General features: G+C 49.3%; 1 protein-coding gene across 4 annotated transcripts in view; it reads left to right on the top strand.

Annotated features, from left to right (window-relative positions):
• RUNX1 (RUNX family transcription factor 1) overlaps nt 1-25,204 on the top strand; it is a 307,007-nt gene that overhangs the window by 209,963 nt on the left and 71,840 nt on the right. For all 4 annotated transcript variants that reach the window (XM_060198662.1, XM_060198665.1, XM_060198664.1 and 1 more), the window contains one exon: nt 13,111-13,215. In XM_060198662.1, coding sequence (XP_060054645.1) covers nt 13,111-13,215 — 105 coding nt within the window. The remainder of the gene's footprint in view (nt 1-13,110; nt 13,216-25,204) is intronic.

Genomic DNA, 25,204 nt, shown 5'->3' with positions numbered 1-25,204 from the left:
TAGGACACAGACATTAAGGGAAGCTTAAATCTAACAAATTAATAGTCAGATGTGGCATTTAATTCCTTTGAGGGCTGGCCTGTGGCATACCTGATTGAGTGCACATGTTGCCATGTGCAAGGACCCAGGCTCAAGCCTCCGGGCCCACACCTGCAGGGGGGAGCTTCACAAGCAGTGAAACAGGGCTGCAAGCATCTCTCTCTCTCTCTCTCTCTCTCTCTCTCTATCTCTATCTCTATCTCTATCTCTCCGTCCCTCTCAATTTCCGTCTCTGCTATCTAATTAAAAAATAATGAAGACACATATTTCCATGTGCAAGGACCTGGGTTCAAGCTCCCTGCTTCCTACCTGCAGGGGGAGAGCTTCACAAGCAGTACTGGGGCCTCAAGCATACCAGACATTGCTACCTGCTGAGCCCTCCCTCTCCCCCACCTGTTTATTTCGTCCTGGTGTCTGTCCTGCACAGGGTACTCTACCTTTATGCCACATCCATGAGTGGGAAGAGGAAGGGCTCACCCTTTCCCACCCCATCACCCCTGCAGGGACCTCCCTGTCCTGCCCCTGCCCGAGGCCTCTGTTGGGCACCAGGTCCACAAGGAAACTCAGAGCCCCTCTGGGCAAGAACTGACTTCAGGCTCAGAAGGCCAAGGCCTAGCTCAGGCTTTTCCTGTGTAGCTTCCCCAGTGTCAAGTGCAATGTCAGGTCTGCTTGGAGGGACAGAGAAAAGGCAGAGCTGACCTGGAGTGGGGAGACATCTCTCTGTCTCTGTTTCTCTGTCTCCCTCATGCACACATACACACACACATATACCTTTTTAAAAAATATTTATTTATTCCCTTTTGTTGCCCTTGTTGTTTTATTGTTGTTGTTATTGATGTCACTGTTGTTGGATAGGACAGAGAGAAATGTGGAGAGGAGGGGAAGACAGAGAGGGGGAGAGAAAGACAGACACCTGCAGACCTGCTTCACCGCCTGTGAAGCGACTCCCCTGCAGGTGGGGAGCCGGGGGCTCAAGCCGGGATCCTTATGGCAGTCCTTGCGCTTTGCGCCATGTGCGCTTAACCCACTGTGCTACTGCCTGACTCCCAAACACACACACCTTTAAAAAATGAAAATGTCAGGCCAAGAAGTGCTGCACCTGGTTGACTACACACGTTCCCATGAGCACAAACCCCACCTCTGGGGGGAAGCTTCGTGCGTGGTAAAATAGCACTGCAGGCGTCTCTCTCTCTCTTGCTTTCTCTGTCAACCTCCCCTTTCCCTTTCAATTTCTCCCTGTCTCTATAAAAATAGAGAAGTAAAGCAAAAAAGAAAGAAAATTAAAATATATATTATATATAAGAGAAAAGGGAAACATCATCACTTCTAACCTTGGTCCATCCTTGTGGTCCTAAGTGGACACCGAGGCGTGCCAAAGGGACCCACTTCCTGTGTTCCGGACACCCCCACCCAGGATCTGGGGCTGGACAGTGTAGGTTGTGTCTGCTCAGGACATGCTGATGAGGATGTCATACACCATGCTCAAGGACCTGGGTTCAAGCCCTCGCTCCCCACAGGGAGGAAGCTTCGCGAGTGGTGAAGTGCTGGGCTTTCGTTCCCCACTAGGTCATCTGTGGTGAGCCAGGGCCTGTCACTGCAAGTGCAGAGAAGCCAGAGGACCAGGATAGGGAGACAGCATCATGGTTCTACAAAGAGACTCTCCTGCCTGAGGCTCTGAGGGCCCAGGTTCAATCCCCGGCACCACCACTGAGCAGAGCTGAGCAGGGCTCTGGTCTTTCTCTCTCTCTCCCTTTATCTCTGTCTGTCTCTCTCCCACATCTCTCTCATTAATTCAATTATTTATTTGTTTATTTATTTCCTTTTGTTGCCCTTGTTGTAGTTATTATTGTTGTTGTTACTGATGTCATCATTGTTGGACTGGACAGAGAGAAATGGAGAGAAGAGGGGAAGACAGAGAGGAGGAGAGAAAGCGCACTTAACCCGCTGCGCTACCGCTCGACCCCCAATTCATATTTTTTTTAAGTAAAGAAGACAGAGGACCCAAAGTTGGAACCGGAAGACACTACTTTTGAACTGGGGCCTGGGGTCGACCCTTATCTCTCAAGGACTGCTTGGGCCCATCAAGGTCACAGGGTCTGTGACCCAGATAAAGCTAAGAGTCATGGGGCTGGAGAGAGAGCTCACCTGGCAGGGTGCACACTCCGCCGTGGGAACAATCCAGGTTCAAGCCTGGGTGCATCACAGCTTTAGGAGAAGCTCCAATGCTGCTTTCATTCTCCCCCTCCCCCTCCCCCTCCCTCTCCCTCACTCCTTTCTCTACCTGAGAAAGTTTGATGTAGATTGATGAAATCACACACGTGAGGCCCTAGTGACACAGAAAAAAGTTGCAGTAGTATCCATGATTCCTGAGGCTGGTGTAGCCGTGTAGCCTCTGCATCTGGAGGCAAGAATTTAGGCCCTTGTGACTATGATCTGCAGGTCCCTGCACAGCACAGAAGAACTAGGGAGCAAATTCTTTATGGGGAGCAGAAGGGGGGCGTTCTGGCTTCTGTAATTGTTTCTCCATTGGACATGGGCGTTGGAGATGGATTCACACCCCCAGTCTGTTTCTGTCTCTCCCTAGTGGGGCAGGGCTCTGGGGAGGTGGGGTTCCAGGACACATTGGTGAGGCCGTCTGCCCAGGGAAGGCAGGTTGACATCATAGTAGCATCTGCAACTTGGTGGCTGAAATGCAATAAGACGTAAAGCAGGACAAACTGTTTAATAAACAGGAACCATCAAGTAGGAAGAGAGAAGATGAAACTACAGACCGTAGGAGACAAGGAAGCTAGGAAGTCTGTTTTAGGCCCAGGACTTCAGTCATCTTTGCTTGAAGTTGATCTCTAACAGGGGGGTGGACTAGAAATATTGTCTGGGAAGATGGTGTGAGAACAGAAAGTTGCTCACGAGTTTGAAGGAAATACATAAATGCAGTTAACTGTGTTGGTCCATATTCCAGAGGGGTAAATAAGGGGGGAAGTAAACCAGAGGGCCGCGCCCCCCATGCCACTGAGACCGGAAGTAAACTAGAGGGCTGCGCCCCCCCCCCATTCCACTGAGACTGGAAGTAAACCAGAGGGCTGCGCCCCCCCCCCATTCCACTGAGACTGGAAATAAACTAGAGGGCTGCGCCCCCCCCCCCATTCCACTGAGACTGGAAATAAACTAGAGGGCTGCGCCCCCCCCCCCATTCCACTGAGACTGGAAATAAACTAGAGGGCTGCGCCCCCCCCATTCCACTGAGACTGGAAGTAAACTAGAGGGCTGCGCCCCCCCCATTCCACTGAGACTGGAAGTAAACTAGAGGGCTGTGCCCCCCCCCCATTCCACTGAGACTGGAAGTAAACTAGAGGGCTGCGCCCCCCCCATTCCACTGAGACCGGAAGTAAACTAGAGGGCTGCGCCCCCCATTCCACTGAGACCGGAAGTAAACTAGAGGGCTGCGCCCCCCCCATTCCACTGAGACCGGAAGTAAACCAGAGGGCTGCGCCCCTCCCCCCATTCCACTGAGACCGGAAGTAAACTAGAGGGCTGCGCCCCCCCATTCCACTGAGACCGGAAGTAAACTAGAGGGCTGCGCCCCCCCATTCCACTGAGACCGGAAGTAAACTAGAGGGCTGCGCCCCCCCCATTCCACTGAGACCGGAAGTAAACCAGAGGGCTGCGCCCCCCCCATTCCACTGAGACCGGAAGTAAACTAGAGGGCTGTGCCCCCCATTCCACTGAGACGGGAAGTAAACCAGAGGGCTGCGCCCCCCATTCCACTGAGACGGGAAGTAAACCAGAGAGCTGCACACCCCCATGCCACTGAGACCGGAAGTGTCCGTCACCAGGAAACCTGTTCTTACACCATCAGTGTGAGGGAAGCAAATCTGGAAAACACCAAAGGAATCCAGGCAAGGCTTCTCTTCTTGGAAGAGAAGAGGAAAAAGGAAAGACACCTGGAAGAAGTGAAAGGTGCAAGAGTGAACTAGAAAGGAAGTGGAGGCAGGACCGACCGTTGAAAAAGCTGTTCAGTTGGGGGCTGGGTGGTGGCACACCTGGTTGACAGTTTAAGAAAAAATATTTATTTTGTTAGAATACAGAGAACGAGGGAGCCGGGCGGTAGCACAGCAGGTTAAGCGCACAGTGCAAGGACCGGCATAAGGATCGTGGTTCGAGCCCCCCGGGGCTCCCCACCTGCAGGGGAGTCGCTTCACAGGCGGTGAAGCAGGTCTGCAGGTGTCTGTCTTTCTCTCCCCCTCTCTGTCTTCCCCTCCTCTCTCCATTTCGCTGTCCTATCTAACAGTGACGTTGTCAACAACAATAATAGCTACAATAACAATAAAAAAGACAAGGGCAACAAAAGGAAAAAAACATATAAAAAAATAGAGAATCAGAGATAGAGAGAGACCAGACCAAAGCCTTGCTCAGCTCAGGTTATGGTGGTGCTGGGGGTTGAACCTGGGACATCAGAGCCTCGGGCAGATAAGGCTTTTGCAGAATCGTGATACTGTCTCCCCAGCCCTGAATATTATTTAAAATACGTATCAGAAGAGGAGGGTGAGAAACTGAGACTTTAGAGCCTCAGGCAGGAAAGTCTTTTGCAAAATCATGATGCTATCTCCCCAGGTTGTTAAAATATGTATTTATTCATGAGAGAGGAGCAGAGAGGGAGAGGGAGAGGGAGAGGGAGAGGGAGAGAGACCCTGAACATCAGTCTGGCACACGCAGTGCCAGAGTCTGGACTTGGGACCTCACACTTGAAAGTCCAGTGTGCCACCTCCTGGGCTGCAAGACCAACTCCTAAGACGTCTGCATGAGAATTCAGACGAGGCTGGGCACACTAGCTCCACTCACTTAGTTGTGCACCTGCTTTGTCCTGCGTGTGACACAGGTTAGAGCCCAAACCCCACTTCACAGAAGGAAGCTCCCTCTCCACCGTCTGTCTGTCTGTCTGCCTGCCTCTCGCGCGCGCGCTCTCTCTCTCACTTTAAAGCTTTATTAACAGTTTACAGTACAGCATTTTTCCCCACCATGTCCATCACCAAGAGGTCTGTGTTCCCACCCCCACCCTTATCCCCATTCCCACAAATAACCACTAGAGTTCTCCCAAGCCTTACATACAGGTTGACGTTTTGTTTACTTCACAGACGTTTGCCCAGTTCTCTACCGTCCACACACGAGTGAAGCCACCCTGTAGCTGTCCTTCACCTCCTGACTGGCCTCACTGAGCACCATCTTCTCTAATCCCACCCACTCTACCCCAAAGGACACAATATCATCCTTTTCATTGCTAAGTAATACTCCTTTGAGTATATGTCCCATAACTTTTTTTTTAATCCAGTCATCTGTCAAAGGGCATCTGGATGGTTTGCAAGTTTTTGCTATTGTGAATCCAGCTACTATGAACACGGGGGGAGGGGGGGGGGCGGTACATGCCTCCGTTCAAATCAGTATTGTTATATCTTTTAGTAAATGCCTAGGGGTGGAATTGCTGGGTCCTATGGCATCTCCATGTGCATTTGTTTCAGGACTCTCCATCCCGTTCTCCATAATGGCTGCCCCATCTGCACTCCCACCAGCAGTTCAGCACAGTGCCTCTCTCCGCATCCTCTCCAACACTGACCTTCTCTTGTTTCCTTGTGAGGTGCAGTTGCAGTTTTTTTGGTTTTAATGTCTGTCTGTCTGTCTCTCTCTCTCTCTCTCTAGACACCCTGGTGACAACAACAAAACCAGAGGAAGGCAGCTCCCTGGGTCACCTCAGAGGAGGGTATCCTTAGGAATCAGGGCTTAGCAGGTGTTGTCAGGCAGACACTCGGCAGGCCTGGGGGACACCCTGCTCCTGCTCACAGCCAGCGAGCATCCGGCTGGAGCCGGGCCTGGACCAGGCCGGGAGGAAGCCTCCACCTCCAGAGGGGACACAGCCCTGCAGGGCCCTTACTGCGGTTTTTATTTGCTTGTTTATGTTGTGCAGCCAGTGCCTCGCTCTTCCATGATTTCCCTATCCCCAGGCAGATGCTTTTTTTTTTTAAATTATTTGGGGACTTGGCAGTAGCACAGCGGGTTAAGCGCACCTGGCACGAAGCACACAGGACCAGCATAAGGACCCCGGTTCAAGACCCAGGCTTGAGACTCTGGCTCCCCACTTATGGGGGGGGGTCTCTTTTCACAGCAGTGAAGCGGGTCTCCAGGTGTCTATCTTTCCCCCTCTCTGTCTTCCCCTCCTCTCTCCATTTCTCTCTGTCCTATCCAACAGTGACAGCAATAACAATAACAACAATGATAAACAACAAGGGCAACAAAAGGGAAAAAATAACCTCCAGGAGTAGTGGATTCATAGTGCAGGCACCGAGTCCCAGTGATAACCCTAGAGGCCAAAAAAAAAAAAAAAAATTCATTTGTTTATTTTGGATAGAGACAGAGAGAAATTGAGAGGGGAGAGGGAGATAGGGTGGGAGGGGGAGAGAAAGAGAAAGCTGCAGGCCTGTTTCACTGCTTGTGAAGCTTCCCCCTCCACCTTTTCAGGTGGGAATTGAGGGCTTGAACCCGGGTCCTGTGCACGCTAACACAACCCCAGGTTGATTCCTTTGTTCAACCAGAGAGAGGTACAGAAGGAGGAGAGAGAGAGAGAGAAGGAGAGAGGAAGAGAGAGAAAGGAGAAATGGAGAGGGCAAGACACCACTGCACAGAAGCTTCCAGTCCTCTCCATTGGAAGCTTCCCTATTCTCTCCCCTTCTGGGAGTATGGAGCAAAGATCTCTATGGGGAGCAGAAAGCAGGAGGTCTGGCTCTGTAATTGCTTCTCCACTGGACATGGGTGTTGGCAGGTGGATCCATCCCCCCAGCCTGTTTCTGTCTTTCCCTAGTGGGGCAGAGCTCTGGGAGGTGGGGTTCTGGGACACACTGGTGAGGTCGTCTGCCTAAGGACTGTTTTTTTTTTTTTTTAATGGCTTTGGAGCAGATGTCAGGTGGTGTGTCTGTTTCCTTTCTTGTGGTTTCACTTCCTGCTGCTGGAGCAGAAGGGGGAGCTGTGAGATTGGGGGGTGGGTTCCTGTTCACGGGGTGAGGGGCTGCCTGGACATGATGCTTACTCAGAGGTCCGGAGGCTGTGACGGAGCTGAGGAGAAGAGAGAAGAGACTGATATAAATGAAAAGAGAGGGCCTGGTGGCGGCGCACTTATTACAATGCACAAAGACCTGGGTTCAAGTCCCCACTCCCCACTCCCCACTCCACACCTACAGTGGGGGAAAACTTTGTGTATGACAAAATAGGTCTGCAGGTGTCTCTCTTTCTCTCTCCCTCTCCACCTCCCCCTTTCCATCAATTTCTCTCCATGCTAAATCTATCTAAGTAATTTTTTTTTTTCCTCCTCCAGGGTTATTGCTGGGCTCGGTGCCTGCACCATGAATCCACCGCTCCTGGAGGCCATTTTTTCCCCCTTTTGTTGCCCTTGTTGTAGCTTCGTTGTGGTTATTATTATTGCCCTTGTTGATGCAGTTCGTTGTTGGAATTGGACAGAGAGAAATGGAGAGAGGAGGGGAAGACAGAGAGGGGGAGAGAAAGATAGACACCTGCAGACCTGCTTCACCGCCTGTGAAGTGACTCCCCTGCAGGTGGGGAGCCGGGGGCTCGAACCGGGATCCTTACGCCGGTCCCTGCGCTTTGCTGCGCCACATGCGCTTAACCCACTGCGCCACCGCCCGACCCCCTATCTAAGTAATTTTTTTAATAAAGAAGAAGTGAAAAAAAAAAGTGAGCAGAAAGACAGAGAGCCAGGTGGACAGTCACAAGGACTTCCCTCCCCCAGTGGGGGGTCACAGAGACCTCAGCTCAGGGACCCCAAAATCAAACCCAGAAATCACATACCCCCACACACACCACGTGGGCAAGAACAAACATCTTACAAATCCTGATGATATATCTACCTGTTGTCTTTACTTTATTGATACTAGCTCATCATGACTGTGCACACTTTATTAATTAATTTATTTATTCATTTATTCATTTATTTAGACCTCCAGGGTTATCGCTGGGGCTTGGTGCCAGCACTATGAATCAACTGCTCCTGGCAGCTATTTTTCATGTTTATTGGACAGGACAGAGAGAAATTGAGAGAGGAGGGGGGAGATAGAGAGGGAGAATGAAAGAGAGACAGCTGCAGACCTGCTTCACCACTTGTGAAGCGACTCCCCTGCAGGTGGGGAGCCAGGGGGCTCAAACCTGGATCCTTGCACAGGTCCTTGCGCTTAGCACTATGTGTGCTCAACCAGATGCACCCCTGTGTGGCCCCGTCTGCCCTTTATAATGATTTAAACAATCCTCACCCCTGATATAGCCAAATGTTAATGATACCAAGTGGACACATTCCTTATTTTCACCTTAATTGCCCAGGTGTCTGCACAGCCTTGTGAATACATCACGATCGGTAACATATCCAGGCGCAGGCCCTTAAACAGATGTTCTCAACTATGATCCACTCACAGTCCATTGGTTTTGTGCTCCTGCACTTGAGTGTCTGGTAACGTGTGAAGAGATTTCTGTTGTACTTTGAAAGTCAGGGAGGGGAGTCAGGCGGTAGCGCAGCGGGTTACGCTCAAGTGGCGCGAAGCACAAGGACTGGAATGAGGATCCCAGTTCAAGCCCCTGACTCCCCACCTGCAAGGGAGTCACTTCACAGGAGGTGAAGCAGGTCTGCAGGTGTCTGTCTTTCTCTCCCCCTCTCTGCCTTCCCCTCCTGTCTCCATTTCTCTCTGTTCTGTCCAACAACGACGACATCAACAACAATAATTACAACAACAACTAAAAAAAAAACAAAGGCATCAAAAAGGAAATAAATAAATATTTTTAAATAATTTTTTTTAAAAAAGAAAGTCAGGGAGATGGGGAGCCAGGTCGTGGTGCACCTGGTTAAACACATACATTACAATGCACAAAGACCCAGGTTCAAGCCCCCAGTCCCCACCTGCAGGGGGAAAGCTTCAAGAGTGGTGTAGCCAGGCTGCAGATGTCTCTTTCTCTATCTCTCTCTCTCCTCTTTCAATGTATCTCTGTCTCTAGCCAATAACACAATAAAAATTAACATCTGGGAGAGCACCACCATGGACAGTCACATGCAGTGTGGCTGCATCTTCTGCACAGCTGTTGGGACAATCCATGGACTGACTATACATTCAGGCTGGGGGATCCCAGGAGTACAGACACGGCTCTGCTCACCAGCGCTTCCATTGTCAACTCAAACTGACCCAGCAGCCAGGATCACCGACTAAGAATAATTCAAATGCAGCCTGTATTCCTTTTAAAAAAATGTTTTATTTATTTTGGGTAGAGACAAAAAGAAATCAAGAGGGCAGGAAGAGATAGGGAGGGAGATGGAGCGATACCTGCAGCCCTGCATCACCACTTGTGAAACATCCCCCCCTGCCCCGCAGGTGGGAACCAGGGACTTGAACCCAGGTCCTTGGCATGGTACTGTGTGCATTCAACCAGATGCACCACCTCCTGGCCCCTGTGTTCCAGTTGCAGGAATTCCAGTTGAGGAATTCTGACTGTCCTGCCCTTAGAGATAGCAGTATTAATAGGGAAAGACAAACACAGATGCCTGTTCTCTATTTGGTCGCATTTTATAAAAATGCGGTGGGTAAGGGGTTCGAGCCCCAGGTAACCACCTGCACCTGCAGGGGCTGAGATTCACATGTGAAGCAAGACTACAGGTGTTTCTCCTTTCCTCTATCTCTTTCTACCTCTTTATCTTTCTGTTTCTCACCCTCTAACAGAAGGAAGAAGAAAAATTACCTCTGGGATGAGTGGAATCATGAAGGCACTGAGCCCCCAGCAATAACCCTGGTGGCAAAGGAAAAAAAAAATGAGGTGAAGAAGGTTCACTTCCTCATTCTTCACAGCTGAGTAGTACTCCATCGTGTCTATATATAGACCACAACTTGCTCAGCCACTCATCTATTGTTGGACACCCGTGTTGCTTCCAGGTTTTGGCTATTACAAATTGTGCTGCTGGGGAGTTGGGCGGTAGCACAGTAGGTCAAACGCACATGGCACAAAGCACAAGGACCGGTGTAAGGGTCTTGGTTTGAGCCCCCGGTTCCCTACTTACAGGGGAGTCGCTTTACAGGCTGTGAAGCAAGTCTGCAGATGTCTATCTTTCTCTCCCCTTCTTCTCTGTCTTCCCCTCCTCTCTCCATTTATCTCTGTCCTATCCAACAACAACAACATCAATAACAACAATAAAACAAGGGCAACAAAAGGAAAAAAAATAAATATTTGGGGGGAAAAAACTGTGCTGCTATGAACATAGGTATCCACAGATCTTTTTGGGTGAGTGTGTTGGGTTCCTTAGGATCTATCCTCAGGAGAGGAATTGCAGGGTCATAGGGCAGATCCACTTTTAGCCTTCTGAGAGTTCTCCAGACTGTTCTCCACAGAGGTTGAACCAATTGACATTCCCACCAGCAGTGCAGGAGGGTTCCTTTGCCCCCACAACCTCTCCAGCATCTGTTGTTGCTTTTCTTTCTGATGTGTGTGGCATTCGCACAAGAATGAAATGGTCTTCATTTTTATTTCTCTGATAACCAGTGGCTTGGAGCACACTGTGTGTGTGTGTGTGTGTGTGTGTGTGTGTGTGTGTGTGTGTGTCTGCCTCCTGGTCCTCTGGATCTCCTCTTTGGTGAATATTCTGTTCATAGCTTCTTCCATTTTTGGATGAGGTCATTTATCTTCTTACTACTGAGTTTGATGAGCTCTTTATATATTCTGGTTATTAGCCTTTTGTTTGATGTATGGCATAAAGAGATCTCCTATTCTGTAAGGAGTCTGTTTGGATAGTGGTTTCTTTTGCTGTGCAAAAGCTTTTCAGTTTGATACCATCCCACTGGTTGGTTTATCTATTTATTTTTGGCTTGTTTTCCTTGCAATTGAACTTGAATGATTGAAGATATAATTACAAGTCAGATCGACAAGACTTCTGCCAGTTTTTTCCCCTATATATCCAAATCCTGGATCCATTTGGAGTTTCCTTTTGTGTGTGGTGAAATGAAGTGGATCCGTTTCCTGCCTCTGCACATTTCAACCTGATTTTCCCGACACTATTTGTTGAAGAGACTCTTCTCTCCATTTAACATTTTACCCTCCCCCTTATTAAAAAATATCAGCTGTCGATAGGTGTGGGGGCTTATTTCTGGTTCCTCAGTTCTGTTCCACTGGTCTGTCTGTCTTTGTTGGAGTACCAGGCAGTTTTTATTACTGTGACCCCTGAATCGTGTTAAATGAAATAAGCCAAAGAGAAAGGGGTGAATATGGGATGATCATGGGCAGTACTTAAGAAACAACAGAAAGGGGAGGCACAGAGTAGAACTTGGACTGGGGGTCAGCAGCCAAGCAAAGACTCTGGAGAAGTAGACTGAGAGGAGGGGGCTCTGGGGTCCTGGTGCAGGACATGGAAAAGGAACTAGTCTGGGGGTGAGAGTGTCCTGCAGACACCTCTCATGGTGAGGTGAGACATTGTACCCATATGTCAGCAACGGGGCTATAAAGTGTCAACCCCCTAAGAGAGGGAGGGAGAGGGAGAGGGAGAGAGAGGAGTTGGGGTTGTAGGAAGGCAGATGGTTACCAACCTGACCCTATATTCCCTGTGGTCCAGACTTGAAAAAGAACAGATTTGGGGCCGAAGAGGCAGCTCAGTGGATAGGATGTGCACTTTGCCACATGCATGACACAAGTTCAAATCCCAGCATCACGGGAAGTGTCGGTGCTATACAGTGTCTCTCCCTCTCTGTGTTTCTCTCTCTGTCTCTCTCTCTTTCTCTTTGTGTGTGTTTCTTTATCTGAATGAAAAAGCAGTTCAGAGCAGCAAAAGCTTGAGTGCCTGAGGCAATGGCTCTGGGGAAATAAAACAGAGAGAGAAAGGAAGGAGGGGAGAGAAAGAAGGAATAAGCAACTGAATCTCTCTTGGTCTTGTGTTATTTATTTTTGTTACATATATATTTTATTTTTTATTGGGGGATTAATGGTCTACAGCCAACAGTAAGTACAGTTGTTGGTGCATGTGTAAAACTTCCGAGTTTTCTGAAAAGCTCTCTCACTCCCAGCCTAGGTCCTCCTCCCCCATCAGGCACCAGGACCTAAAAGCCACCACCCCATCCCTCCCAGAGTCCTTTGCTTTGGTGCAATACACCAAACCCAGTCCAAGTTCTGCTTTGTGTCTCCCCTTCTGTTCTTATTTCTCAACTTCTGTCTATGAGTGAGATCCTCCCGTATTCATCCTTCTCTTTCTGGCTGATCTCACTTCACATGATTCCTTCAAGCTCCATCCAAGATGAGGTGAAGAAGGGGAACTGATCATTTTTAACAGATGAGTAGTATTATATTCTACTGTGTATATAGACCACAACTTTCTCAGCCACTCATCTGTTGTTGGACACCTGGGTTGCTTCCAGGTTTTGATTGTCAGAGAAAGGCAAATAAAGACAACTGTGAGAGACCACTTCACCCCTGTGAGAATGTCAGACATCAGAAAGGACAGCAGCAACAAAATGAAGGAGAGGTTGTAGAGATAAAGGAACCCTCCCACGCTGCTGGTGGGAGTATAAATTGGTCCAACCTCTGTGGAGAACAGTCTGGAGAACTCTCAGAAGGCTAGAAGTGGACCTGCCCTATGGCCCTGCAATTCCTCTCCTGGGGATAGATCCTAAGAAACCCAACACACCCATCCAAAAAGATCTGTGCGCACCTGTGTTCATAGCAGCACAATTTGTAATATTTTCGTTACATTCCATGTATTGCCTTGGGGGCTTTGTACCATTGTGATTCCAACCCTCCTGGTGCTCATGTTCTTTATGTTTTTCCAGATAGAATGGGAAGCAGGGGAGAGAGAGAGAGAGAGAGAGAGAGAGAGACTGACCACTGCACCACTCCACCATGTGAGAGGCCTTCCCAATGCAAGGAAGCCCTGTGGTTGATTGAAGGGGCTGGTTCTGGGCCACACACACTCAGGAAACTCTGGGAGGAACCAGCACCCTTTGCAAAGCCCCGCAGACCTTCCCAGCCTCACCCCTCCTCTCCTCTTCTTTCTCCCCGCAGGGAAGAGCTTCACACTAACCATCACCGTCTTCACCAACCCTCCTCAAGTTGCCACCTACCACAGAGCCATCAAGATCACTGTGGACGGACCCCGGGAACCTCGAAGTAAGTGTCTGTACCCTGCAACCCCCCCAGGGGGGGCAGGCTGGGCCAGGCAGAGAGGGGCAGCCCCCAGACAGCCTGCGGGTATGTGGAGAACAGAGAGGAAAGCTTCGAGGATGGTTCTGTTCTCACCGTGGCCTGGACCACGGGGCTCATGGGAGGTAGGGAGGCTGCGGGGTGGGGAGGGAGTGTTTAGAACAAAGAATGGCACGGGGGGGGGGGGGGGTGAGAGTGTACCCTGGAGGTAAGGCGGCCAGAAGAGCGTGAAATGTGTAAATAGAGAATGAATGACGGTACCCAAAATAATGACAATAATAATAGCCCTGGTGTAGGGGCTGTTTTAAGAGAAGGCGTGGAGTTGTTTAGTCTGCAGGAGAGATGTCTTCACGGTGACTTAATGGCTCTCTGAGAGTAAACACAGACAGAGCTCCTTCCAGAGTCACAGCCCTGCCCAGGCTGAGAGGCTGGGCTCTGGTTTCCCGGTGTGCAACCGCAGGGAACCCCAGCCTGGCACCCTTGGGTGCTCCCCACCCCCACCCCAAGACCTGGCAAGTCTTCTGTGAAAAATGAATATTCTCTCTTCTGGGACAAAGAACAGGGTGACCTACTGTCCCCAGAAGCTGGGATACAGGTAGAGCAGGTGGGGAAACGGAGTGCTTCGGTGTCTGGATGCTGGGGACCTGGGAGACAGCACATCTGGTCGAGCACACGTCTTGCTGTGTGTGGGGCCCTTGTCTGAGCCCTGACACCACACAGGGGCAGCATGGATAGCATGGTGGTTCCAAGGCTGGCGGAGGAGTGCTGTGTGGTCTCGGTGTCTCTCTCTCTCTCTCTCAAGAGCAGAAGATAGAAATTCAAAGGACTGAGCAGTGGTTCATCTGGTTGAACACACAGCAGGTTACCATGCCCAAGGACCCGGGATCAAGCCTTCAGTCCCCACTTCATAAGCAGTGAGGCAGACCTGTATGTGTCTCTCTGTTTATCTCCCTCTCTATCTCCACAACATCCCTCTCTGTCCTATCAGATTTAAATTAATAATAATAATAATAATAATAATAATAATAATAATAAATAATGGGGATGGGCAGTAGCACACCCAGTTGAGAACACACATTACAATGCACAAGGACCCAGGTTTGAGCTCTCAGTCCCCACCTGCAGGAGGAAAGCTTCATGAGTGGTAAAGCAGGGCCGTGGTGTCTCTCTGTCTCTCTCCCGCTCTCTCTCCCCTTCCCCTCTCAATACCTCTCTATCCTATCAAATAAAAATAGGAAGGAAGGGAGAGAGGGAGGAAGGAGAGAAGGAATAAAGAAGCAGGGGCCAGGCAGTGGCACACACCCTCTTAAGCACACAGTACTATGTGCAAGGACCTGCACCAGGATCCAGGTTCCACACCCAGCTGCCCACTGTGGGGGGAGTAGGTCTGCAGGTGTCTGTCTTTCTCTCTATCTATCTATTTCCTCCTCATCTCTCAGTTTTTCTCTGTCCTACTGAATAAAATGGGGCAGGGAGGGAAAAAAGTAGCCACCAGGAGCCATGGATTTATGGTGACGGCACTGAGCCCCAGCAATATCCCTGGTGGCAATGAATGAATAAATGAGTGAGTGAGTGAATGAATGAATGAATGAGTGAGTGAATGAATTAGGGAATGTCAAATCATTAGACCATTCAGCGATGGATGTCAACCATGTATATGGTCCTGAATTCATTTTCCATTATCCCATTTAAAAAAAAAAGGGGGGGGGATGCAGACTTTGAAGGGCTGATGGGGCACCCAAGTGGAGTTCAGGCACTTCAGCCTGAAGTAAATCCTGGGTTCTCTCTGAACGTCAGTGTCGTCTTCTGTGAAGGGTAGTCAGTAGGAGAGCTCCCTTGTGAGACTGGACAAGACAGCCCTTGAGCCTGGTGCAGAAGGGGTGCTCTGCACATATCCGGACACCCAGCAGAATATCCTGTGTCTCTGGCTGTTCCCCAGCAGTGTGGATGTGGGAGAGAAGGAGAGGGAGAGGGCTGGGCAGTGACACACCCAATTAAGTGCAACCATCACCATATGTAAGGACCTCAGTCCAAACCCCCACTCCCCACCTGCAGGGAGGAAGCTTCATGAGCAGTGAAGCAGGTCTGCAGGTGTCTCTCTGTCTCTCCCTGTCTCTCTCTCCCCCTCCCTCTCAATTTCTCTCTGTCCTGTCAAATGAATGAGAAAGAGAAAAGAAAAATGGAATGAATGGTCACTGAGAGCAGTGGATTGGTAGTGCTGGCAATAACCCTGGTGGCGATAAAAATGAATAAATGAATAAATAGAATAGAAGAGAGAACACAAACAGAAGAGAGAGGAGAGGAGAAGACGGAAGCAGGAAGGATGGGGTAAGAAAAGGAGGAGAAGAGAGAAATACCTAGCAGTAACAATAATCCTAACTCATAATTAGATTGTTGGTCCAGCCCTCAGCTCTGCTGACTGATAACATCCCCCACTGCCGCCCGCCCCATCAGACATGTGCTGATTTCCCCTTCATCTGCATTGTATTCAAAAAAATGGTTCTGGCTTCTTTATTTATTTTTTTTAAGATTTTTATTTAAATCAGAGCTCCGCTTTCTCAGCTCTTAATTTCTGGAGCTGCTGGGGATTGAACCAAGGACCTGGGAGCCTTAGGCAGAAGAGTGTCCCCATCACTGCCCTCCCCCCCAAGTCCTGCCCCGTTACCATTCTGCTGTCTCCCCCAGAGAGGTTATCAGAATAGATCTGGTTGCCGGGGTGCACTGTTGTGGAAAAAATATCTGGGCCTTCCAGCCTTGGCATTTTCCCTTCTTGTAACAATGGGGCAGAAGCCCTGTCTCCCCTGTCCTTGGTGTCCCTGGTGTCCCAGCACACACACTGTGACTTTGCAGACCACCGGCTCCGTGCCCATCCCCTGGGGTCTGCTTGAGGACCTGCCGTGGGGACACACAGGAAGGTGACGCACATGACAAAGATGGCTCCCAGAGCAAGAGCTCCAGCCTGCTTTCCTCTGATGGGTCTGTGTCCTTCTCCCAGGCAGACAGAGGAATGTCCCAGGGTTCCCTGGATCCTCACTCATCAACCTGCCATCACCAGCCTCTCTGGGAATTGCTTCCAGCTAGTTTGGGGAGTTCTGTCTTCCAGGAAGAGAATGGGCCCTGGCCCCAGCTGTTTCATGCCTTCTCTCTGGGCCCAGGGCTATCAGATGCAGACTTGATTTCTATCTGGACAAGATCCTGAATCACCCAAGAGCAGGGAAGCGAGTCTTCCTTCCCACCCAGACACCAAGGAGGAGCCAGAGAGAGCCGGAGAGCTGAGAATGTTCCACTCCCTGGTCAGGTTCCCATATGGTTCCTCTTTGGAAAAGTGTTTCTGGGGGCTGGTGGGTGGTGTACCTGGTTAAGCACACACAGTGCTATGCATAAGGATCAGGGTTCGAGTCCCTGCCCCCTACCTACAGGGGGGATGCTTTGCAAGCAGTGAAGCAGGTCTGCAGGACTCTCTATCTATCTATCTATCTACCTATCTATCTATCTCTCCTTCCTCTCTCAGTTTCTCTCTGTCCTATCCTATAAAATGGGAAAAATGGCCACCAGGAGCAGTGGATTTGTAGCACTGGCATCGAGCCCCAGCAATAACCCTGGAGGCGAAAGGAAGGAAAAAGGGGAGGGAAGGAAGGAAGGAAGGAAGGAAGGAAGGAAGGAAGGAAGGAAGGAAGGAAGGAAAGAATGAAGGAAGCTGTTTCCCAGCTAAGCTGGGCACCCTGGGAAGCCCACACACACACACACACACACACACACACACACACATTCACACTCACACATACACGCACACACACACACACACACACACACTCATACACACATTCACACTCACACATTCACACACACACACACTCATACACACATTCACACTCACACATACACACACACACACACACACACTCATACACACATTCACACTCACACATTCACACACACACACACTCATACACACACATTCACACTCACACATACACACACACACACACTCATACACACACATTCACACTCACACATACACACACACACACACACACACACTCACACACACATTCACACTCACACATTCACACACACACACACACTCATACACACACATTCACACTCACACATACACACACACACACACACACACACACTCATACACACATTCACACTCACACATACACACACACACACACACTCATACACACATTCACACTCACACATACACACACACACACACACACACACTCATACACACATTCACACTCACACATACACACACACACACACACACACACACTCATACACACATTCACACTCACACATACACACACACACACACACACACACTCACACACACATTCACACTCACACATACACACACACACACACACACACACACTCATACACACATTCACACTCACACATACACACACACACACACACACACACACTCATACACACATTCACACTCACACATACACACACACACACACACACTCACACACACATTCACACTCACACATACACACACACACACACACACACACTCACACACACATTCACACTCACACATACACACACACACACACACACACACACTCATACACACATTCACACTCACACATACACACACACACACACACACACACACTCATACACACATTCACACTCACACACACACACACACACACACACACACACACACTTCCCCAACCCCCAGCAATCTGAAAAGCCTTCCTTTCTGTTTGGCCAGTCACTGCTCCAGCTAGATTTTTCACTAGAGAGAGAGAAAGAGCGAGAGAGGGAAACAGACCACCGCGCCCAGGCCTCCCCCCAGCACAGGAGATATCTGGGGACACTTTTCTTTTGAAGACACAGCGAAGTAGATGCCCCCTCAGGTGAGCCCACCTGCCAGCCCCTCCCCAAAGAGTCAAGGGGGCATTCACACTCATCCTACCCAGGCATGGCCAGTGAGTTTTCAGATGTGTTTTTTGAGTGGCAAGGACAAGCTAGACTGAGGAGAATGTCCTACCATTTGGGCTTCCCAGGCCTGGAGTGTTGAGGGGACCAGATTCAGGCTGAAGTCTAGAAAAGTCCTTAAGCAGATGAGACGATTGGGACCCCGGAGAAGGGGAGATGAAAACCAGACCTGGGGAGAATGTCTGACCCTCTCATAAATCAAACTTTGCCTTCTCTGAAGTCACTCTATTATTTTATTTATTCTTTTTTTTTAAAAAAAAAATTTTAATATTTATTTATTTTCCCTTTTGTTGTCCTTGTTGTTTAACATTGTTATGGTTATTGATGTCATTGTTGTTGGATAGGACAGAGAGAAAGGGAGAGAGGAGGGGAAGACAGAGAGAGAGGAGAGAGAAAGACAGACACCTGCAGACCTGCTTCACCGCTTGTGAAGCGACTCCCCTGCAGGTGGGGAGCCGGGGGCTCGAACCGGGATCCTTATGCTGGTCCTTGCGCTTTGCACCACGTGCGCTTAACCCACTGTGCCACCGCCCGACTCCCTATTTTATTTATTCTTTTTTCTTTACTACTGTTATGTATGCTTAACTCACTTAACTACGTATACCTTTTTTCTTATTTTTATATTTATTAATTCATTTATTCCCTTTTGTTGCCCTTGTTGTTTTATTATTGTTGTAGTTATTGTTGTTGTTAATGATGTCATTGTTGGATAGGACAGAGAGAACTGGAGAGAGGAGGGGAAGACAGAGATGGGGAGAGAAAGACAGACACCTGCAGACCTGCTTCATTGCCTGTGAAGTGACTCCCCTGCAGGTGGGGAGCCAGGGGCTCGAACCAGGATCCTTATGCCGGTCCTTGCACTTTGCACCACCTGCGCTTGACCCGCTGTGCTACTGCTGACTCCCTTTTTTCTTTATTGGGGGGATTAGTGGTTTTCAGTTAACAGTAAAATACAGTAGTTTGTATATGTGTGACATTTCTCAGGTTTTTTTTTTTCTCAGTTATCTTTATTTGTTTAAGAGTCAGCCAGAACTCAAGAGGAAGGGGGAGGCAGAGAGGGAGAGAGACACCGGCAGCCCTGCTTCACAGCTCATGAAGCTTTTCTCCTGCAGGTGGGGACCAGGGCCTTGAACCTGAGTCCTTGTGCACCGTAATATGAGTGCTTAACCAGGTGTGCCACTGCCTGGTTCCCTATAACTTCTTTGTTTTTGTTGTTGTCTGTATTTATTTATTGGATAGAGACAGCCAGAAGTAGAGAGGAAAGGGGGAGGTAGCAAGGAAGAGAAACAGAGAGACACCTGCAGCCCTGCTTCACCACTCGTGAAGCCCCCCCCCCGCAGGTGGGGGCCGGAGGGCTTGAACCCGGGTCCTTGAGTTTTGTAACCTGTGTACTCAACATGTCCACCACCACCCTGGCCCCCTCTCCATTTCCCACATCATAATTTAGCCCCCTCACCTCGCCCTCCTCTGCCGTCATGTTCCAGGGCCTGAATCCCTTTGATTTTTATGTGACCCCAGTAAGCAGACACAGCTGAGTCACCTCCCCAGCCCATTATTTTATGCTTTGGTGTTTGTGTGTTTGTCTCCAGGGTTATTGCTGGGGCTCGGTGCTGATACTACAAAATCTTGGTTTTTTCCTTTTTTTTTTTTATTGTTTTGTTTTGTTTCCTTTTACCTTTCTACATTATTTTTATTTGACAGGACAGAGAGGAATTAACAGGGACGAGGAGGTAGAGGAGAGGGAGACAGAGACACCTGAAGACCTGCTTCACTGCTCACGAAGCGACCTCCCAGCAGACGGGGAGGGGGCCTCAAACTCAGGTCCTGTGTGCTTAACCCAGTAACTCTGACCCTTCTTTATTTTTGCTAGAAAGGGGAGACACCCCAGCACTGCTTCACAATGCCCCTAAAGCTACCCCTATGTCGTTGTCTGTGGCGCTGCCATGTGGTGTCAGGCTCGAACCCAGGGCCTCACTCAGAGCTAAGTGTGCATTACCAAGAGAGCTAGCTCCTGGCTCTCTGGAGTCACCTGCTTTTATTAGATAACGGCATGTTGAGGAAGAAAGGACCAGCAGCAGGCACCACGAATCCACTGCTCCTGGCGGCCATTTTTTTGGATAGGACAGAGAGAAATTGAGAGAGGAGGGACAGGGAGAGAGACAGAGAGACACCTGCAGACCTGCTTCACTGCTTGTGAAGCTTCCCCCCCCCCCTGCAGGTGGGAAGCCAGGGAGGCTCGGGGGGGGGGGGGCACCGGCAGACCCACCAAGTTCCTTAGTTTTAATCACTTACATTCCGCACATGAGCGAAAAGAAACCACGCAGCAGTTGTCTCTCTACTTGTTTCTCTAGGCGTAACCACTTCCAGTTCCATCCACTTTGCTCCACTTTGTTTGATGATACAATCTCATCTTTTTAGTTACAGAGCAGCTTCCCAGGGAGTATCCGTCCCGTAACTTCTTTAGCCAGCCAGCTGTCATTTGGGCGTATAGGATGCTTCCATAGTTTGACTGCGGTGAAGAAAGCAGCTGTGAACATCGGGGTGCATATGCCCCTTGGAATTAGTGTGTGCACCTCCTTTGGAATAAATGCCTAGAAGTGATATTCCTGGATCATCAGGAATTTCCCGGGGGGGGGGGGGGGGACAGGCGGTGGCACATCCAGTTAAGCACACAGAATGAAGCATAAGGACCCAGGCCCCAGGCAAGGACCCTGGTTCAAGACCCCAGTTCCCCACCTACAGAAGGTCGCTTCACAAGTGGTGAAGCAGGTCTGCAGGTGTCTCTCTTTCTCTCTCCCTCTCTATCTTCCTCTCCTCTCTCCATTTCTCTCTGTCCTGACAAATAAAATGGAGGGGAAAGAAACGTTACCAGGAGCGATGGATTTGTAGTGCCGGCATGGAGCCCCAGCAATGACCCTGGAGGCAAAAAAAAAAAAAAAAGGATTGTCCATGTTTGTTTGAAGACTGTCCACATGGATTTGCAAAGGGGCTGCCCCTCCTCTCCTCAGCCTGGCATCTCCTGGCTTGTCGCTGCAGGTCATTCTCCTGGGTACAAGCTGGTGTCGCCTTGTGGTCTCGATTTGTGCTAAGTGCAGTGGGACACCTTTCCATCCACCCTTCCCTGTCTGGGGCACCATCCCTGGGAGAATGTAGGTCATGCACTGATAAGTCAAAAAAAAAATTATCATCATCATCTGTATCCTCATCTGTGTCCAGGCTTCCGTTTCTTAATCTCGAAACAGGCTCCAAGGTCTCTGGATCCTCACCTCAGGGACCTGAGTCTCAACACTGGCGCCGCCAGGCAGGGGGTTGTGAAATTAGGCAATTATCTTAAGTCCTCTAGTCCTGGCTTTCTTCCTCTCTCGAACCAGGCAATGGGACGGATGGACGGACGGGCGAGATAATCTCTAAACTGATCCCTCTGTTAAAGAAGGAACAAGATAGCGTCAGAACCACCAAGCCAGAAAATCACCACAAGCATGCCATGCCCCTTTGGAAGCTGTATCCCCAAACCCCCTTTCCTGAGAGTCGCCTCCAACCTCACATTTACCCAGGTCACCGGCCCCCAGCTCTCCGCCCCGCGTCAGACATTATTTTTTGTTTGTTTTCTTTGCTATGTGTGAAGCCAGGGCCTCTCCCGACTATGATTTTCCGTGCTCCTGAGGCAGCATCTTCATTCAGATAGAGACACGGGAAGACAGGAGAATCACCACAGCCTTGAAACTTCCCATTATCTTCGAATGTCCTCAGGTGTTGCTGGGATCTCAGATGCTGATTCTCTTTCTCTCCCTCTCTCTCCCTCTCCCTCTCCCTCTCCCTCTCCCTCTCCCTCTCCCTCTCCCTCTCCCTCTATTTCTTTCTTGTTTTGCTTTCTAGTTTTTATTTTATTTTTTTATTAACTTTACTTAAAATATGTTGGATAGAGACAGCCAGAGACACCTGCAGCCCTGCTTCTCCACTTGCAAAGCTTTCCCCCTGCAGGTGGGGATCAGGGCCTTGAACCTGGGTCCTGGCGCATTGTAACATGTGTGTTCAACCAGGTGCACCACCACCCCGGCCCCTGCCTTCCAGTTTTGAAAGGGCTTTTGTCATGCATTTTGGGGGCCACCTGGCCATCCTGAACTCAGTTCACATCTGGTGGTCCTGATTTCTCTGCTGTCAGGCCAGTTCACAATTCAGGTCTGTGATCCCCATGGGAACATGTGCTGCTTGGCCCTGGGGCGGGGGCTGGGGGGGGTGTCTCTCAGGGAACCAGGAAGCATCTGGGAGAAGGAGTGAGAGTCCATGTTTCGGCTCAGAAGGAGTGAGGGGGGGCCAGGCGGTGGCACCTGGTTAAGCGCATACATTACAGTGCATAAGGACCCAGGTTCAAAAAAAAAAAAAAAAAAAAGGAGTGAGGTCCATGTTTCGGCTCAGAAGGAGTGAGGGTCCATGTTTCGGCTCAGAATTCTTGGGAGGTGAGAAAACTCAAGACCAAAGAGTTTTACAACCCCGACGTTTAAAGATTCATGAGACCTCCATCTCATGGCATTGTTTTAGACATTGAATTAAACATTTTTTTTTAAAAATGTTTAATTTTTTTTTTCCTTGATTTTTTCCTTCTTTTTTTTTTCCTTGATTTTTTTTTGATTTTTTCCTTCTTTTTTTTTTTTTTTTGGTTTGTTTTGATTTTTTCCTTCTTTTTTTTTTTTTTGGTCTGTTTTGTCTATTTAGACCCAGAAAACTTTGTTGTGACATCTTAAGAAAAAATTTTTTTTTATTTTATGTATTTTGTATAAAGACAGGGAGAAATTGAGAGGGAAAGGGGAGATAAGGAGAGAGACAGAGAAATACCTGCAGCCCTGCTTCATCACTCATGAAGCTTTCCCCCTGCAGGTGGGGAGCAGGAGCTTGAACCCAGGTCCTTATGCATGGTAGCATGTGCTCTCAACCAGGTGCGCCACTGCCTGGCCCCCTGTTCAGTCAGCTTGCTGGATGTAGGTAACAGGCTGTCCACAGTCCCTAAGTCCCCTGTGGGTCAAAGGGTGTGGCCCTGTGTTTTCTCTGCAATTCAGGGGGAGTTGGTTGGCAGGGTACCTGGAGGCCCACCCTGGGGCCATTTCTGGTACAGCTTGAAGAACACACAGGTGTGAGTTGGGGGACTCAGTTCTCCGTGAAAATTCCCTTCCAAGTGGACGTCACACCCAGCATAGACGGATGCCATCGAGGGCTGCGAACACGTCTTCCCTGCCTTCCGGCTTTCTCAGTTGCATTTTCTCTTCTCCCCCCCCCCATTATTAGTCATTTAATGTTGATTTACAAAAATTACGAGATAAGGGTTACTGTTCTACACCATTCCCACCGCTAAGAGTTCTGATCCCCGTCCCCTCCATTGGAAACTACAGCCTTTCTCCCAAGGTTGCAGATGTGGGTTGACTATTATTTCTACATCTGTCTGTGTTTCTATTTATTTGACCTTTTGTTTGTTTGTTTGGTTAACGGTCCCATCTTCCTTTCCAAATCACACCTACACCTGTTACTACATCCAAATCACCCTTCCTTTTTCCTCCTCCCCCTCCTCGTTCTCCTCCCCCTCTCCCCCTCTTTGTCCCCCTCCTCCTCCTTTTTTTTTTGTTCTCTCTCTCTCTCTCTCTCTCTCTGGCATTTTCTTTCGTGGAGCTCACCTTCTTGTAAGAAGGCAGAGGGCAGTGTGTGTCACACAGACAAGGTGCCCACTGCCCAGACCACCTGCTATTTGTAGTTAAGTTTGGGCAGAGTCAGAAGGGACATCCCTGCTTTCCCACTGCAAGGAGACCAGCCCCCAGACAACAGCCAAACTTTTCAGACACAGACAGGATGGCCATCCTTTCTGATCTTGCTGCCCTAAAGCAACATATCTTTCTAGACTTAACTGCAGGTCTAGTGTCTGTATCTGCACCTGTATCTGCATCTGCATCTATACCTGTATCTGCATCTGTATATGCATCTATACCTGTAACTGTATATGCATCTGCACCTGTTCCTGCATCTGTACCTACATCTGTGTCTGCATCTGTATCTGCACCTGTATCTGCATCTGTATCTGCATCTGTATTTGCATCTGTATCTATATCTGTTTCTGTATCTTCATCTGTATCTGCATCTGTATTTTATCTGCATCTGTATCTGCACCTGCATCTTATCTGTATCTGCACCTGCATCTTATCTGCATCTGTATCTGCACCTGCATCTTATCTGCATCTGTATCTGCACCTGCATCTTATCTGCATCTGTATCTGTGTCTGCATCTGCACCTGCATCTTATCTGCATCTGCACCTGTATCTGTATCTGCATCTGCATCTGTATCTGCATCTGTATCTGCACCTGCATCTGTATCTGCATCTGTATCTGCACCTGCATCTGTATCTGTATCTGCACCTGCATCTGCACCTGCATCTGCACCTGCATCTGTATCTGTATCTGCACCTGCATCTGCATCTGTATCTTCACCTGCATCTGCATCTGTATCTGCATCTGTACAGTGTCATCTTTTTGGTGAGGTTTTATTTGCACTCTCCTCACAGAGACATTTGGGGACACATTTTATGGCGTGGCGCCCCCACTGGGGACTGTCCCAGCCCCATCCTCTGCAGTGTGGCCTAAAGCAGAAGTTCCCCCTCCACACAGACACCTGTGACAGTTGGGAAGCAGCTGTCTGAGCTCCAGGTGCATTTTTTGGGGGGGAGGAGGCTGGTGTTGGGAGTCACAACAGTAGACTGAGGATCCAGCCTTTCCATGGCTTTTATTTTCTCCCCGACCCTACCCACGTCCCACTCTTTGTTTTCATAATAGCTGTTCTTGGGGCATGCCTGGTTGAGCACACATGTTACAGTGAACAAGGACCTGGGTTTGAACCCCCGGTCCTCACCTGCAAGGGGAAAACTTTGTCAGTGATGAAGCAGTGCTGCAAGTGTCTCTCTGTCTCCCCTTTCCCTCTTGATTTCTGGTTGTCTCTATCCAATAAATAAA

The sequence above is a fragment of the Erinaceus europaeus genome, chromosome 9 (assembly GCF_950295315.1).
Source record: "Erinaceus europaeus chromosome 9, mEriEur2.1, whole genome shotgun sequence".
NCBI lineage: Eukaryota > Metazoa > Chordata > Mammalia > Eulipotyphla > Erinaceidae > Erinaceus > Erinaceus europaeus.
The sequence above is the reverse complement of the archived record's forward strand: the minus strand, read 5'-3'. Positions and strand labels throughout refer to the sequence as shown.